The 16,882-nt window shown below is 34.8% G+C and overlaps 1 protein-coding gene across 1 annotated transcript; it reads right to left on the bottom strand.

Annotated features, from left to right (window-relative positions):
- Nucleotides 1-1,401: 1,401 nt before the first annotated feature.
- LOC149789994 (uncharacterized) lies at nt 1,402-15,668 on the bottom strand. The gene is made up of 3 exons (XM_089973387.1): nt 15,387-15,668; nt 12,889-12,991; nt 1,402-4,337 (listed from the first exon to the last, which is right to left on the bottom strand). The coding sequence occupies exons 2-3, from the start codon at nt 12,900-12,902 to the stop codon at nt 3,167-3,169; spliced, it is 1,185 nt and encodes a 394-aa protein (XP_089829513.1). The 5' UTR covers nt 12,903-12,991; nt 15,387-15,668; the 3' UTR covers nt 1,402-3,166.
- Between the last annotated feature and the right edge of the window lie 1,214 nt (nt 15,669-16,882).

The following is a 16,882-nucleotide window of genomic DNA, read 5'->3' as shown; positions in this document are numbered from 1 at the left end:
GGACATATGCATAACATTTGCAGTGACAGCGGATATTTTCTTTATAACCATACTTAAATGGGAAAGTGCGTTTGTCCATACCTTACTAGTAATGATGGTTCAGCTCTGAAACATGCAGTCAAGCAGTCAAGTACCCACGTACGTTAAAAGCTTATTGATACATAAAGTTCCAACATTAACAAACAAAAACAATGATGATCGCAACAACTGCTATGATACACCTTGTTCAGCTTCTAGACAACCATTGTTATGATTAGATGATTATGTTTACGTTTATTATGTGTCTCACGATCTTGATTGACTAAAAGGGAAAGTATATGTCAGGTATTGATAGAATAGTTTCAGTTCAATGACTTTGTTACGGTTGGATTTTCTATAAAAACAAAAATATGAAATGCAATAATTATTTTTATGACTTAAATTTATATTATTTTCAGTAAAATCTGAATTGTAGTACCTGAATTCACATTGTCGAACAGTATTAATGATTCCTATCCATGTTATGTAGTTTAGCAACATTTGATATCAGAAAAATCGCATATATCAGCAGCTTCGATGATGGTGGAGGTTCTCAAGTCAGGTGGGGTGATATTTATCTAACGGACAATCCAGTTGTGGGTATGGAAGGCGTATGTAATAATTTTTCCCGTTTAAGGGACAGGGATTTGCGTTCCGTGCCTTCTCTTCTATAACTGAATATAACAACACTGCGCAAAGAGCTCCGTAAAGTTCTACGCCACTGAAGTTTCATAATTACGACCTCCTCTTATAGGTAAGAAAATGATATTTTATTATAGCTAAAATGCTTCTATTAGGACCTCGAAAATTTAATTATTATTAAAAGACATGGAAAGAAATTCTTTTTTCTCTTGTAATATGATGTTTTCGTTTTGTCTTATCCTTCTATTATTATGTATGTTTTGCATTGTTTTTAATTTAGCTTTTTTATTTTAAAAAGAAAGCTATTGTATTGATGCATATTGTATATTGCTGGACCTGGCCTTGTCCAGTATTAAGCACATTTTCTACATGGTCTGAATTATTTAGTTTGGTTTTGTAGTTAACATGTTTATCTTAATCTGAGTCTGGAACTTTGGAAGTTACTTATGGATTGAAGAGTCTACTTATTTTTCACTAACTATTTTATGTTAAAACTTTAGTAGGAGGCTGCTATGTTTAGCAAAGATTTTATTATGTAAACATCATAAACATTCCGGAAGGTTGTTTCCATTAGGTAATGGTGTCTTTAAAAAAAGGGTTAATCTTGTTACTGAAACTTTGTTTCATTCGTCTTCAAATATCCGAGCAGAATAAAGTTGTTGTTTTGTGCTGTATTCTATTTCAAATTATTGAAATTATTTCTTCTCTATAAATTTCGCCAGTCTTTTTTTTTCATTTTATATTTAAGTATTTACGTCATGCTCAAACAGACAGAGATTTCATGAGTGTATGAAGTTGATGATTTGAAGAAAAACATTTATCTTGTATGTAATTGTAATAAGTTAATGTGTAATTATGTATCTTGAATATATTACCTTGCATTTGTAAACGTCTATAATGAGTATTGTTTGACCTTGATAATAAAGTTCTACGCCACTGGGCTTCAGATTGTCGACCTCCTCTTGCAGGTCGAAGTCAGTACCTCTCTGCACCAAAATGTTGTCACCTGACCCTTATCGCTGGAGTGACACCTCCGATACGGAGGCCAAAATAACATCTTTATATGGCTCACTTTTAATTTGAGAACGACCATAAAAAATATGGAAACGAAAATGGAAAAAAGCGTAACGATTGGTACAGAAACTAGATAATGACATTCTATATCAAAGGATAAAATCCAATTCCCAAACCCGCGAACTCAAACCAAATTTTTCCTTGACGTAGAGTAGCATATAAATATATTTCCGTCATTTCATCCTCAACATTACTCGCATTAAGTGAGGTCGATTTGTACATTCAATGTTGGTGACAAGATTGTGCGATTTGCATCGTTCTGACACACTTCCGTTTCTGGTTCTTACCAGGTTACCGACGGAAAGAGAAGTCACTAATATCATAACCATTTTTAATAACGATTTAGTTCACGGTAAGATAAAACAATAGTGAATTTCTTTCTCGCAATGACAGCTTCCTTGACGTCAGCGGTTCTGATTTGCTCTTTGCATAGATGATTTGCATACGACCTATACAGTGACCTAAATAGTGGTTTGTAAACAGAGGGTTGGCAGCTGTTTCTTGGTATGATACTTCCGGTGGGCGTGCCAAAAGGTCAGTGAATCATACAATATTGCCATAGAAATTAGAGCTCATTTGGTAAGCAGACAAGGAAACCAATTACACAAGTGCATGCTTGTTCTTTGCGAGAATTTGTATTTTGTATTGAATATATTATTCGTTGCACTACTCCAGTAGATGTAAATAAATTTTGCACTCGGTGCAACATAAATGTGATGGGTTTATTCCCATTTAGACACGTGTATCAATTTCTGTCCTAATAGTTGATTTATGCGCTTTTTTACTATAATTCACATATATTTTGAGGTAAGTTTTGGATTTAGTGATAAATATTTATTATCGAACAATTTTCTCACTAAAAGGTTGTGTTTGTTAGTAAGAATTATACAAATTTACAAATTCCTGATTATATCTAATTTCAAATAAACGTAACATTAAACGCGCTCATTTTATCGATCGATATGTACTTTTAATATATGTGAAGCATTTAATACACTAAAATCTATATAGCATATATAACTTATCCCAGTTACAGGACAATACAGATCTGAGATGAAGATTTTGTGCCAAATATGTGGTTTCATTGCTCGATGAGATACAAATTCCAATTTGTCAACAAATGTCAAGCAAATGGCGATGAAAATTCTCAAACGAATGTCATTAATCGCGTGGCTTTAAATCTAAGCATACAACATTAATTTTCACCTGAGCTGAATCCACTCGCTGCCCAATATTACAAGTATATGCATGTATTTGGTCAAAGATATAAACCATTTTAGATGAACTGTATTGATTCTATTGGAACAAAATGAATTGGGATTTGTAACCTGTCCTGTAGTGGTGCACAGGTAAGTAGTCAGGTATCACCATCATGTTCAGATATTTACGTAAATGCAAGTGGAACCATAGCAACATGTTCAAATTATCTCTATTAACTGCTAAGAAGTTCTAGATCCACTTGCATCTCCTCCTTCTTCCGCCGTACTTTTTTAACCACAAATTTTGCACCAGCGGGATACACTCTTTCGTTTTCCATATAATGTGCATACGCTTCAATATCTCTTGGTTGGTGTATTGAATCAGCTGTGTTGTCAATGGTAAACGTTACTCCATATTCACCAACTACACCGTCGCAGGTCGGAAACGCCTGGGCATTTTTAAGAACCACAGAGGAGGAAACGAAGGAAACCCATGTAAATTTGACCCCTTCCTGATATTGTTTCATATCTTTTTTAGTCAGCAACATTCTTCGGTAGGTCGTGGACGATTCTCTCTCTAGATTTCTCCAGAACATGAGAAGTATCTGGTACATAACCACATATGGACCCATCGCAAGATCATGGCCTGAAGGTTTGTAGTTAGACTCTTCTTGTCTTCGAAGAGCCGTATTCATTTGTGTATAGAAGTACGTCTCCTCTTCAGTGTAAGTTTTTATGATATGCCGGTAGAACTCATGTCTGCACGTACACTCTTGGATATCTCTGGCCGCTTTGTGATTGACTACGTATAGGGAGTCACGTATTTTGTCGCGGACTTCTTCCCATCTATTCTTCGAAGTGTTCAAATCATCGAAAATATCCTCGAGTACCGATACAATTGACTTTTTGGGGTCTATAATCTTCGGATGAAATGTGTTCTTGTACGCAGCAAGGGTAATAGGTATCAGGCCAATTCCACATAGATCAAAATCTACGTGGATAGGTAGGAAGGTGTTAATGTCTTCAGCCTCTGTTTTCAAACCGAGATTGCGATTAAAATGTAATATCTTTACGACCTCTTCACAGCCATGTGCACGTGCTAGTTCTAACGCGGTCATGCCGGTAGTGGCACCTACTTCTGATTTACTCTCTTTTGTCTTCAAGCTGGAATCGCATGAATCAAATTTCAGTATTGTCCGTACAATATTCGGGTCTCTCCAATAAACAGCCTGGTGTAAAACTCCCCATCGGCGATTCTCTGGGATAGAATTAATCAGGTACGCCTTTTTGGGATTTTCCGGAGTTCCAATTATTTCCCAGACTTTATTCCAGTTGCACAATTTCGCAGATAGTATCAGAGTATTAATTGTCTGCGATTCTTCCTCGATTCTATTTTGGGATGTTCTAAAGAACAACAAAAAGAATGCATTATAAACGTATATGTAAATGTTTCGAAATTACCATTATTATTAGAACAGAGATATATTGTAGAACAAAATCGATTACCACGTAATATAAGTAATGTAAATTTTGAACTTTGAGTATTTCAGATCAGTTTTATTTCGTTTTATTTGCTAGAGTAAAACTCTACATGTAGTTAATAAATAAAAATGTGTCCCCGTAAATAAAGTAACAGACAGCAATCTAAATGTATTTTACTAATTTTAATACTGTCTTGAAAAACAACTTGCATACATTCTTCTAATTCAAGCAAAAAATATTTTTAAAATTGCACGTGCTGTGCAAATAGGAAAGAGATAAATACGTACAGCACCATCATATAGAATAGACATAACAAACAAAATCGATGACCCATTAACTGTCGCATATGTTTTGTCGCTTACAAGATAATTATTTAAACTTTTTCTTCACAATTCGTAGTATGTGAATTTTTTCGCATATGAAGCATTTTTCAGTATAAAAATGGAGCTGTCGCGGACCTTTTTGAGCACTGTGCACGTAATATAATACATTTTTTTTATATAAAATGGTACCATTATTAACAAGTTTATGTTGGAAAAGGAAGGCGATTTAAATGATGTAAAAGAGAAACAGTTGCGACCTAATTAGATTTAAACATCAACAACTGGTCAGTAACAGAAATATTTACGTAATATTGCTAATTAGGAAAACAAAATATATTCAACTTCTTTGACTGCACTCTTATGACTTAAAGCTGCAAAGGACTCCCATGATATGACCTGAACATCTCTTTGTCCCAGATTAAAAGAAACTACAACAGTTGGCAAAGGTAAATAGTAAATACTAGACATAAATGGATAAATTACAGAATGAATCGATGCAGTATGACAACTATTTAAGCTCTAGTAGCTCTGTACTACTCCAAAATGTATTAGACTACCCATAGTTTGTAACAATATAAATATCCTCAGGTCGTTGGACCGTAATATGGGACATTTTGGTTCTGTTTAACGCTCTGATATGCTTGCATGGTTTTGTGGGTTAAATCAAGTGAAGGGAAGTTTTTTTATCACCAGACCAGTCACACCTTGACACGATTAACTAAATTTAATCATTTTTATACATAATATAAATAATGATGCCACAGCTTCATCGTATTGTGTTGAAGAGGGTTTAGAACATTTCTCACAAAGGCAACATAAAACTAGTATGAAGAAGGGACAAATTAAGTATAAAATGTAGGTCGTCATCGTCTTCATCATCATCATCATCATCATAATCATCATCATCATTGTCGTCGTCAATCTTTGTTTCCTCCTTTCAGAGATAAGGGATACAAACAGAGGATAAAGAAAAGATTAATGAACTAGTTATATACAATTAACAGAGGTGTACAGAAGAGGAATATCTTAGAAAGACTACTTCCCAATAAGGATTCTTTTTAAATGTTAAGGCGCAACCATGCATAGTCCTCCAAAATGTATTGTACTCATTATCAGTATGTTTTACAATAAACAATATTTTGTATGTAATGTCAAAACTAGCATACGAGATGACACGGCTATCGTATTACTATGACAATAGTCCATGAATTACAGACGGAAATGATACTGAAGCAGGCATTATAAAATAATTTGGTAATTCGGGCTCGTCATGGCGACATTGCCTAACAAGGAGTGGATGAATACATTCCTCGTCTGATATATTGTGAAGGAAGATATCGAGGCAAATATCAAAGCTGTTTATAACATGCGTCCAAGATATAACTCTTTGTCACAGAGTGCTTTGAAAACGAATTGATGCATGAATTACTAAACATGTGTGAGACGAAATACGCTGTTTAAAAACTTGTATGATATGTGTTATCAGAAAGTTTGCAAGGGATGCAATTAACTGTAAATCTTTAGTTTGTTAGAGTTTGCCGTAAACCCGAGCGTTTATAGAGATATGAAAGTTCTTTAATCACTGGTGGACATGCCAATATGACACAAGTTTGTAAAGCTCTATTTTTCATACTTGGGTGTTTCTTGTTTTATAATTTATTCGATTGTACCTGGAAATCTTTTGCCTCTAACAAACATTTCAATAAATTCATAACTATTATATTTGTGCAGAAATGCTACATTTTTGGTAAAATTCTCTTAGTCCAAAAGTAAACTTTCTCCCATTTCTTATCATATGGATCAAGGAAAGCCTTACATAATAATTTGGTACAATGATTCTGATATATATCGAGCTTTCTGAAGTCTTTCAGTCTGATATTAGACCAAACTCCACAGCCATTAAATTCGGATAGCATCACAATTGTCTTGTACAAGATGAAGTAGGTAACATGGTTGTTTCTATCTTCTTATTATATGTAAAATCCTTCCTTGATTGCCTTGTTGTCTGCGTTTTAGAAAACCTCTGTCGTGATTCAGAGTGCTAAAGGTTCTCTGGATATCTAAGAAAAGGATTCACACTCTCGAGACTTGTTCACAAGATTGACCCTGGCACACTAATTATACGCCTTAAGTTCAACAACGGATTGGACAAATGGTATCTTTCCGCATAGATTAAAATCGAAATATGAATATTTTACAAATATTTCGGAATGATTTTCAATAAAACATTACTAATCCAAAAAGGTCCATTCTGTTTCTTGGTTTCTGGTTTCGATGCGTATCTGATCGCTTCAATTTTATCGGGGTAGGGTTTCAACTACTGGAGGTACTCGACATTCCGCGTGATAATATGCGATACTACGCTTAGTGGGTCTAATTGTACGATTGGATCTGTCTAGTTTAACAAGTTAATCAAGATAACAATACGCACTTTCCAGGCATGCTTATACAACATAGTATAGTCTACAATATTATATGTTTTCCATGCCTTTTCCAATTTTAATAGAACACAACGGCAAAATAAGCCTGAATTGACGAGATCGAACGGCATAACTTTTCACTGACAAAAACATTTTGCGGCAGTAAATGCGCAGCATCGACAGCTATGGACCCAGGCCAAAATCTTTTGTTTATATCTTATTTCGAAATATACTGATGCCGTGCCAGTTTCGATAAGAACCCGGAGATACCCCCCATCAGTTCTGCATTAAACACTATCATTCTAATCAATTGACCAACATCAATAAAAACGGTCTGTTCCAAAGGATGAATACAATGAATTTGAGGATTGGTTCAACCGGATGGTTAGTGTTTACCTACTTCTCCGTATATTCTCCACCGTGCATTAAACATTACACATAAGAAGGAATTGGAAATCTTAAGTTCAGATTGACTCTGATGTGCTTTTAGTTATTTCATGCCGTATTAACACAGTATGACTTTTCTGTTTGTGAACACGTCTGGGTACCTACTTAAAATTTCTGCGAGTGGTCTATGCTAGCCTTCATGATGAATACACATTAACTTTATTTACTCCTTCTTTTCCCAATCGCCTTAGGAAATCTGGAGGGAAAATCCGTACTTGGTTCTTCGTTCATTTGGCTGCCTGTATCCGTGTTGATGTCTGCAGTACGTTCAATAAAATTATATTATCTTCTTCTCTAACGTATCTGCCTGTAGCTTTCGCATATTAGCGTGAAATATTCTCAACATACCTTCGATGTATATAATGTAGTCAAAGTTTCCCTTGACATGCATGACTCCGTAAAGACTTTCCATTGGACAATAGCTTGTTCCAGCATACTCGGAAAAGCATCAACACTCGATCACCTATTTCAAATTTGCTATTTAGTGTTTAGCGGTTGTAATATTTTGCACACTTACTACCCAGCATCGTAAGCTTGTCTATGCCATATGACACGTGCGCACTAATCTTTCGCAAAAATCGACAACGTATTATTAGGTCGATTGTTTTCCTCGTCCGTGGCATAGTTCATGCAGACTACGCTTGGGGCTACAAATCGGTTCACTATTTAACATATCGACCGGCGCAAATCCCAAACTTTGGCGTTTAAATATATGTCCCAGTTTTGTTTTCTCTTCATGTACGTCCAGTTACATTTCTAGTGGAAACCACTACACACGGGTTGGAGTTGTGCTGTGCTCAGCTGTTTAACTGATACCATTCTTCAAATTTCCGTCATGAGCTCCGAAGTAAAATCAGCCCCACAATACGTAAGAACCTCCTACGGCACTACGACCCTGCTGTTACGTATATTTGATTTAATTTATCTTTGATTTAATCTAATTGTTTGTAAGTTTTAAAGTATTTTTTAATTACATGTCAATGTAATGTAATTTTGTTTATTCTGGGTTTTCCGAAATTGCGAAGTAGTCATATTTAATAACGATGTCTATAGAGATATGTCTCAGTTGGGCTTCTACACACTGGGATGTAAAGATATTTGCTTTACTGTGACAGTTTGGAGTTAAATGTTAATTTTTTTCAAATTATTTGAATTCTAAAAGATTAATTCTTTATCCTGGAAATATTTGAGTGCTCATACAGTATTCTTGGACAAAGACATTTCTTTAAATTTTATTCGGAATTCAAACACCGGAATATTGTTTTCTGTAGTTCACAACGGGCTGTACAAATCAGCTCTATACCGACTACTGTATACGTCATCGCCTTCCATCTTGGATTTTTCGTCGGGATTCAAACTTGAATTCATTACTAGGACTTCTAAAATTTAATTCTTGGATTATTCTTGAATTATTTTTGGATTTGATTCATAAATCTGTATGTTCTTATTTTTTATATCTACATTGTTTTTCCTGGGAAATAAATTATTTGTTAAATTTCTCAAAGCTTGTTTTTTTTACTCTTTCTTTTGTTACTGTTTCTTAGAGCCCAAGCACGTAACTCCTGCTCAAAGTATTACTTTAGCTGACACATGTGCTGGTCTGCTTTTGGTGAGGTCACTTTTACTCCTCGTTTGGATCAATGAAAGGCTACCCATTCTCTTTATTTCAGTCACTTGTCGTCTAACAGGACGCGATCTTGAGATAAACTGTTTGTATCAGAGGGACATTAGTGAAACTGAAGCCACAGAAAAACCTGTTTGTTTCGTTTGGGTTTTTTTTTTGGTTAAAAATGGGGTCCTTACGAAAACATGGAGACCTCATGACGTACCTGCAGGTGACTAGTGGTCAGAAAACTATTAAAGTGTAGTTCCAAAATCGCACGGACAGTAAATTCTTATTCTTGCCAATGAGAATAATTTCGCTGGTAATTTTGGGATCAACAAGACTTTATCACAAGATATTAAATCACTTTTATTGGCCACAAATTAAGTGCGATGTTTGTAAGTTATGTAGGTCTTGTCATACTAGTCAAATGGTAGAAAAACTTAATCAGAAGATATATAAGGCTCATCTGCAACCTATTCCTCCATTTGAAAATGGTTTATTAAAATAATATGAATCTTCCAGCAAGTTATGTAGGAATTAGGCATCCAATAATTCAAGTCTTCTGCCTATCACCATGAAAGCCAGGGGGCTTTAGAAAGATTTCATCAAACTATAGAAAATATGATTCGGTCCTATTGTTTTGACACTGCAAAAGATTGGGATAAAGGTGTTCATTTATTGGTGTTTGCTGTTGGGGAATCAGTTCAGGAATCGACAGGATTCAGTTCCTTTGAACTAGTTTATGGATTTGCTGTGCGTGGACCTCTAAAATAGCAAACAGAGAAACTTCTTTCTAATGAAGATACAGAAAATAATCTACTCGATTATGTTTCCAATTTTAAGTATAACTTGTCAAAGGCTTGAAATGTTGCAAGAAGTAATATGTACTCTACTCAGTCAAAACTGAAAATAAGGTATGATCAAAATGCAGAAGAAATTAATTTTCAGCCTGGTGATAAAGTTCCTGCTCTCTAGCCAGTACCACACACTCCTCTTCAGGCTAAGTAGTACGGTCTTTTAGAGTTGAATAGAAAGTGAATGATTTAAATTATATATTTTTGTTTTATCTTCTATGGCAAAGGCAAGCAAATAAATTCAGAAAATTTAGTGGTGGTCACCAGAAGTATAAATGTTAAAATTTTGATTTTACCTCTGCGATAGAACTGTAGCGATGCTAGATGGAACTGGAAATTAACCAAGTTGTATGTCTCCATTGCCATCGGTGCAGAAAACCCTAATATACTATTAACATCCCATAACATATTAAAATTACTAGAAAAAAAAACATAACTTAAAAATAGGATATAACCAGCCCCAAACAACCATGTCAGGCAGTTGACAAGAGACGGGCGACTGTGACACGTCTAACGAGACCTCATTTTTCATCAAAGAAACCCGTCTCTAATTAACAACTGTCAAATAACCTCCTCCACTAAACTTATCTCCATACAAAAACCGATTACTCTAATTAAAAACCTAAAAAAACATCCCTAACTATCAGTCAGGCTAACAAACCTAAAATTAGAGGGAAAAACCAAAAAATAAGTTCAGATATCCTTGACACGTCCCAGCGACCCGAGTAATTCGGCAAAGATATCTGTCTTATTAAAATAGAGCTATCCTGAATTAAACTAACAATACATAAATAAAGCAAAACAAATAAACTATCATATTAGTAAACAGGCTAATAAACTTAAAAACTAGGGACTAAATAAGATCGGATGTCTTTGACATGTCATAGAGACCCGATCTTTCGGCAAAGATATCTATCTTAAAAACGTAACACTTAGCCTGGAAATAAAATAATAGCTCCATCAATAAAACTATGACAAAATAAGCCAAACAACCCTAAAACCCACATCAAGAACAATGAAATTCATTTACTCTTAATCTTTATTCAACCCTCTGTTTAATTATTTTTTTAATCTTATTATTTTTTAAAGAAATTTTGATAAAATTACATTTAAATTTAAATTTACAGCTTAAATTTGAATTTTTAAAAAAAATTCTACCTCTACTTGCATGCTCTACTAACCTTAAACAGTACAGAATATTTTTCAGAACTTCACTAAAAATCTTTAGAACATAAATTTAAAATTCCTGCATAGCGGAACCTTAAATCAACCTTAAAACAAAGGACAGCAGCCTGCCTTCCCGTACTTCTCCTCCCTTACCACGGAGACACACCAATTATCAGCACACAATGCGCGCATAAATGTTTCCAAATAAATACATGAGTGAGTAAGCACAATTCCCACTCATGCCATCAAGTGAAACATTATTATTTCTAAAACATGAGAGTGTGCTGGGTCCATTCCCACCCATGTCAGCCCTCCATTCAGGCAGTTAGGGACCTATATGGACCCACGGCCTGAGGCTCAATTAACAGTGCTCCTTGAGCACAATGCCTGGGGGATGAGGCACTGATTCCTTCCCCTAGGAACAATTAACAGACCACAGTGCGGTTATAAACCTGAGGTACATGCACTTAATCTGCGCACACCTCGTTAATTTATTAACAGATAGATAGAGACAAGAATAAAAGAATGAGGAAAAATGAGAAAACAAGTACATGAATATGAATATGGGTGATTACCAGTACGCTGTATATCACGCATGCGTTTCGTGATCTAAGCAAAAAGCCGAAGTCATCATCTTCACGCCTTCAACTCTGGTCATTCAACACATAATAGTATAGGCTTAGAAACTCTACGAAGCTAAATGTGCATCATTTCCTCCAAATGTTTAGTATCATTTCCTGGTGCTCTATTCTGGGCCTAAAACCAATTTTTTTTCTAAACTCTTATATAAGACAGAGATAACAAGAAAATGAATTAGAAATGATAGAACTATCTGCAGAGGGTATTAACCATGGTAAGTTGATATAGTCGTGTTGTATTCTTGTAAAGAAATGTTGGGCATTAGTTTCAAAAAGTTTGTGGTGACAACTGAATAACTCCATATATAATTACACGTCAAACAAAGAATGTAACCGAATTTTAAACAATGCAGCCATGTTCTTGGACGCATGTATTATTTAACAGTTTTGTGCATATCAATTTGAACTATCCTCACTTCATACATATTTGCAGCTACCAAGAAACACTGTATGATTATTTCTGGTGTTAAGGATGACATCTCATCAAGAAGACATATTCTTAGGGACTCTGGCCCGTAGATTTTATATCAAATGTTATCATTTGTCTCAGTATAAGAGTTTATGTAGATATAACCAAACCGGACACAGTGGATCTATTTCCGTGTGGGAGTCATTTATAAAACAAAACCAATTTATTTGAATAGCGATTTGTTTTTAACCGTTTTATAATGCCAGAGGAACGTCTACCTAACACGGATATGAACCACTGGCCAATATTTAACACATTCATGTAATTGGTTTCTCAAAGATGTTTATGTGCCAGTACTGTAGCTATCTTTATACTTTTCTAGACGTTGAGGAAACTGGTCTACCGAATATCGAAGACTCCATATATATATATATATATATATATATATATATATATATATATATATATATATATATATATATAACTAAGTGATATCACATGTTACAGTTTTACACATCGGTATTGTTTGTAATAATTCATACAACAATTAAAAGAAATGAATAATACAAATCAGTACAAGTAGAGTTATGTTCTAAAATGTTACCTTACCCAGATTGCTGCATCACCAAACAGTTTGTTTTTTCAAAGGATTTAGTTGATATGGTTCTGTTCTCGTCGGTGTCCCAGACATCGAAATTGAGAATCGGGATTCCTGTAATAGATTATGGGTTAAAGTGGAAACCTTCTACACCATAGTGGCATTTATGTCACGTGACATTCTCGTGATACTTTCACTTTGAGGACTGCAATTTTATCACAGTCAGCTTTTTATTGCTCAAATTCCATATCTCATCAACCTCCCATATATGAAATTTCATAACAAACAGAGTACTCCAGTGAGGTAAAAAGGTCGTTATATTTATACAGCTATAGTAAATCAAGATGTGGGCATATAATGTTTTTGCCTTGTCAAGTCATTGGAAGCTTAAAGCAAAAGAAAGATATGGCTGTGCATGCATACATACATACAAGGAGACTTGTATCAGGAGTTTTCTTAACCAAACCCTATTTTTATCCTTGGACAACAACATGACTTTTACCCCCCAATCGTACGCGCTACCCGGGCTTATCCAAACGTATTTGAAAGCAGCTTCTGTTGAGGCTATATAATCGATTTCTTTGTTGAGTACAACGTAAGACCATCATGGAAAATCATCATCGTCGTCAAACAAGAATACATTTGCCGAAAAACAATCCACTTATGGTAGACTAAAGCGATTTTTCGAAATAGATTACTAAACGTTTACCACAACTAATTTTTTACATTGACACAAAATTTACTGTAATAACCAAGCAATAACAATCCACCTTACTAAAATCAACACTATCAGACTTTGTATAACCCAACGCAAATGTGATAATGCCATCAGAACAATATCGCATATCACCAAATTGCACTGACCAGACTTTTTTATAAACTTTGTCTCAGCTTTATAACGATTAGATTTTATTGACATCATCTCATCTGAACGAGACAATCCGTCTAAATCAAGCCTTATAATTATCGAATCCGATTATATTACCTACTACATTTCTTGTCATGCCTTTTGCTCGTGTTTTAACTTTATTATCTGACAGTTTTAAACAGTACATTTTACTTCGTAATCCGATAAACTCAATGATAATAACAAAATTTGTTTCATCCTTTAACTTTCCTATGACTTTTGTATTATTGTCACAGCGAAATCCGCTATCTTCTGGATGATCGGAAAGATCAAATAGTTCTAGGCTATCGTAAAACTCTTGATAAATATCATCAGATTCTGTCTTGCACATTAGCGAGTCAGTGTCTGTAAATAACAGCTCTGCATCAGGCCACATAACCTTAAAAAAATCATAGTGGAATCAGTACACAAACTGGCTTGTTCGACTTCAAGTTTGTCTTTCTCTTATGAACGGCTACTAGATTTTGATTATATATTTTCATGGTAACAAAATCATCAGATGCAACAAGTTTCTTTAGACGTTCCCCGTTATTAACGATCTCAATGCTGACACGCTCTCAGCTATGTTCCATAGTCTTGCAAAACACATTGATGTTCATGAGCTTGACAAAGTTTTTTTTCTAACTCCGTTGTTGCAACTGCTCTTCGGCTTGTGTTCACGTCAATATAATCTTTCATCCAACACGACTGATTAAATTTTAAAATACTATAAACTTTTGTAATAAAAGACTATGATCAAGTGCCTATTTCAGATTTTTGTAATGCAAAAGGTCTCTTTGCTTGTTAAGCAGATTAAAAACTAGTTTATGAACAACAGAGTTGTATAAAATAGATTTACATTGCGAATAAGTTTGATGTTTTTCTGATAATAAACTGTAGTCGACTAGCATTGATTATTGACAAAATGGATAATCATCATGCTTGTCATGAAGCTCAACAAGATATTCAGGATCAACTTATCAGTTTCATCAAACAAATTTTACTGATGCATCTGAAACCACCATACGAATGATACCAAGCTGGGTCAAGTCCGTAGATATCAGCGCTGGCTTCTTTGACATTTTCAAATATATCAGTGAGCAGCAACCCATCTGTGATCAGATACAAGTCGTGATAATCACTAAAGTTTTTGCAGTCGAACGAGTCCTGGATCGGTTTAGCATATTCGTAGTCATCAACACAAATACACTCAAGATTTAATCGAGAATAAAATGATTGATTGTCAGGTAAACTTGTTTCAACAAATCTATCCTATTTGTCAAGATATTCGGATGGAAAGATACCTTTACGTGTAAGTAAATATGATTTCTTACCAAAATGCTCAGTCAAATTATCAAATTTACCCCAGCCTTTTAGAAGCTCATCCAACGATGCTGCCAAAACTGCAAATTATCAATGAATTATAATTTTCAGTATTATTTGGAATACATTTATTTTATTGTTGTTGTTAATTTTCAGACGGTTTATTATATCTTTGTTGACAAACACCTCAACGATAATATGAGAATCATAGCCACGAAAATTGCGAAAGAGAACGGGGGAAAAAATCCGGTGCGGTATATTTTAAATCACATTTGTCATGCTCTGGAATGCTGTACTTACCAGTAATATGACAGTGATCATTTACAAATCTTGAGGCACAAGTGCATGCTCACAAATATGATATATTTCTGCTGCAGCAAAATTAGCTTCTTGTTTTATAGTCCATCGTTGTTGTTCTCCTGAGCGACATCATCATGACATCAACCTCGTTGATAACATTTTTCAGAAGCCAAACAGCAGGAGCTGTCCTACGATAAATTTGTATTGATCCTGATCAGCTTTTATCAACAGCACATAAACCACTCCACAAGGAATATGTTCTTGTTTTTTCTTGTCGAAGATCTACTAGGGTTATTTCTGCTCCTAGCACTGGAAGTAAAATAGACTCAAAATCAGACACAATTATACTTGCTGAGACTTACAGTCGTGTAAGCATTTGACAAAGAAACATTTATTTTCCTTAAGCTTGTTATACTGAACTCCGATTGGCCAGCTAATGTTTTCTTATCCAGGAGTAATGATTCTTATAAAAACATACATTTATTGCTGTTTGTGATGCTCGATCACTAATATATCTTGGATAGATATTTTCTGATACATCATCAATTCTAAATACATTAACAACTCCTGATAATAGGGGATTGTTTTAGATTCTCAGCAACAGGAAAGTCAATCTTACTAAAGTTTCGATTGTTAACATGACAAGTATAATTTCATACTCGATAAGTGAGATCTTGTGCTGCACATAATGACGATAATATAGGCCACTGAACGTACTTGTACCGCTTGCTGTAAAGTACTTTACATCTGGATAGTCATTTTTCCTTTTGCAGAATCTATCGTTAAGAATCTATCAGATACAATTAGCGCATTTGCATAATACGCAACAGTTCCCGGAATAGCTCCTGGTGTCCATGTAACCTCAATATCAGAAGTCGATCCAATAGCGATCCAATAGCTCGTTCTGAATGTTTGGATCCATCAAAGTGAAATATCGGATAAAATAACCTAAACTCTTTGATTGAAATATGAGATCCACTGTGAGCATCCTCATACTTTTGCATTGTGTCCATAAGATATATATACACAGCAGACACATCTATATTAGCTCCAGGTATAAAATTACATTTTGGAGATTGTTTAGAATTTATTCTCACAAATATTCATCGGACATCTGGAATATCAAAAACAGAGTTGTTTTGCTCTTGACGACCGCGTTGGTTTTGATGCCGAAACACAATAAAAATGTGTCTTGGTAACTGTTTGCTTGGTGCTGTTGTTATCCGCCCTGTGTTATATATTGAATTTGGCACATCTGTTTGATAAATCTTTTTTGTGCATAAAAAAAACTTTCTTGGTATATGCTGTTAGCATTGCTTCAAGTTATATTGATATATCGATAAATTGAACGACTCGTGGCATCCACAGCGCTAGTAGCGAAATTACAAATTTTGCATCAACACATGCAGCTTTCAACCGACAATCGTTTTGGTTTTCTTGCTCAAGTATAAGTGTATGTTTGACACCACCAAACACTTTTGTTGTAGTCGCGACAA

The sequence above is a fragment of the Sinohyriopsis cumingii genome, chromosome 10, assembly GCF_028554795.1.
Source record: "Sinohyriopsis cumingii isolate HCF-2022 chromosome 10, ASM2855479v2, whole genome shotgun sequence".
NCBI lineage: Eukaryota > Metazoa > Mollusca > Bivalvia > Unionida > Unionidae > Sinohyriopsis > Sinohyriopsis cumingii.
The sequence above is the reverse complement of the archived record's forward strand: the minus strand, read 5'-3'. Positions and strand labels throughout refer to the sequence as shown.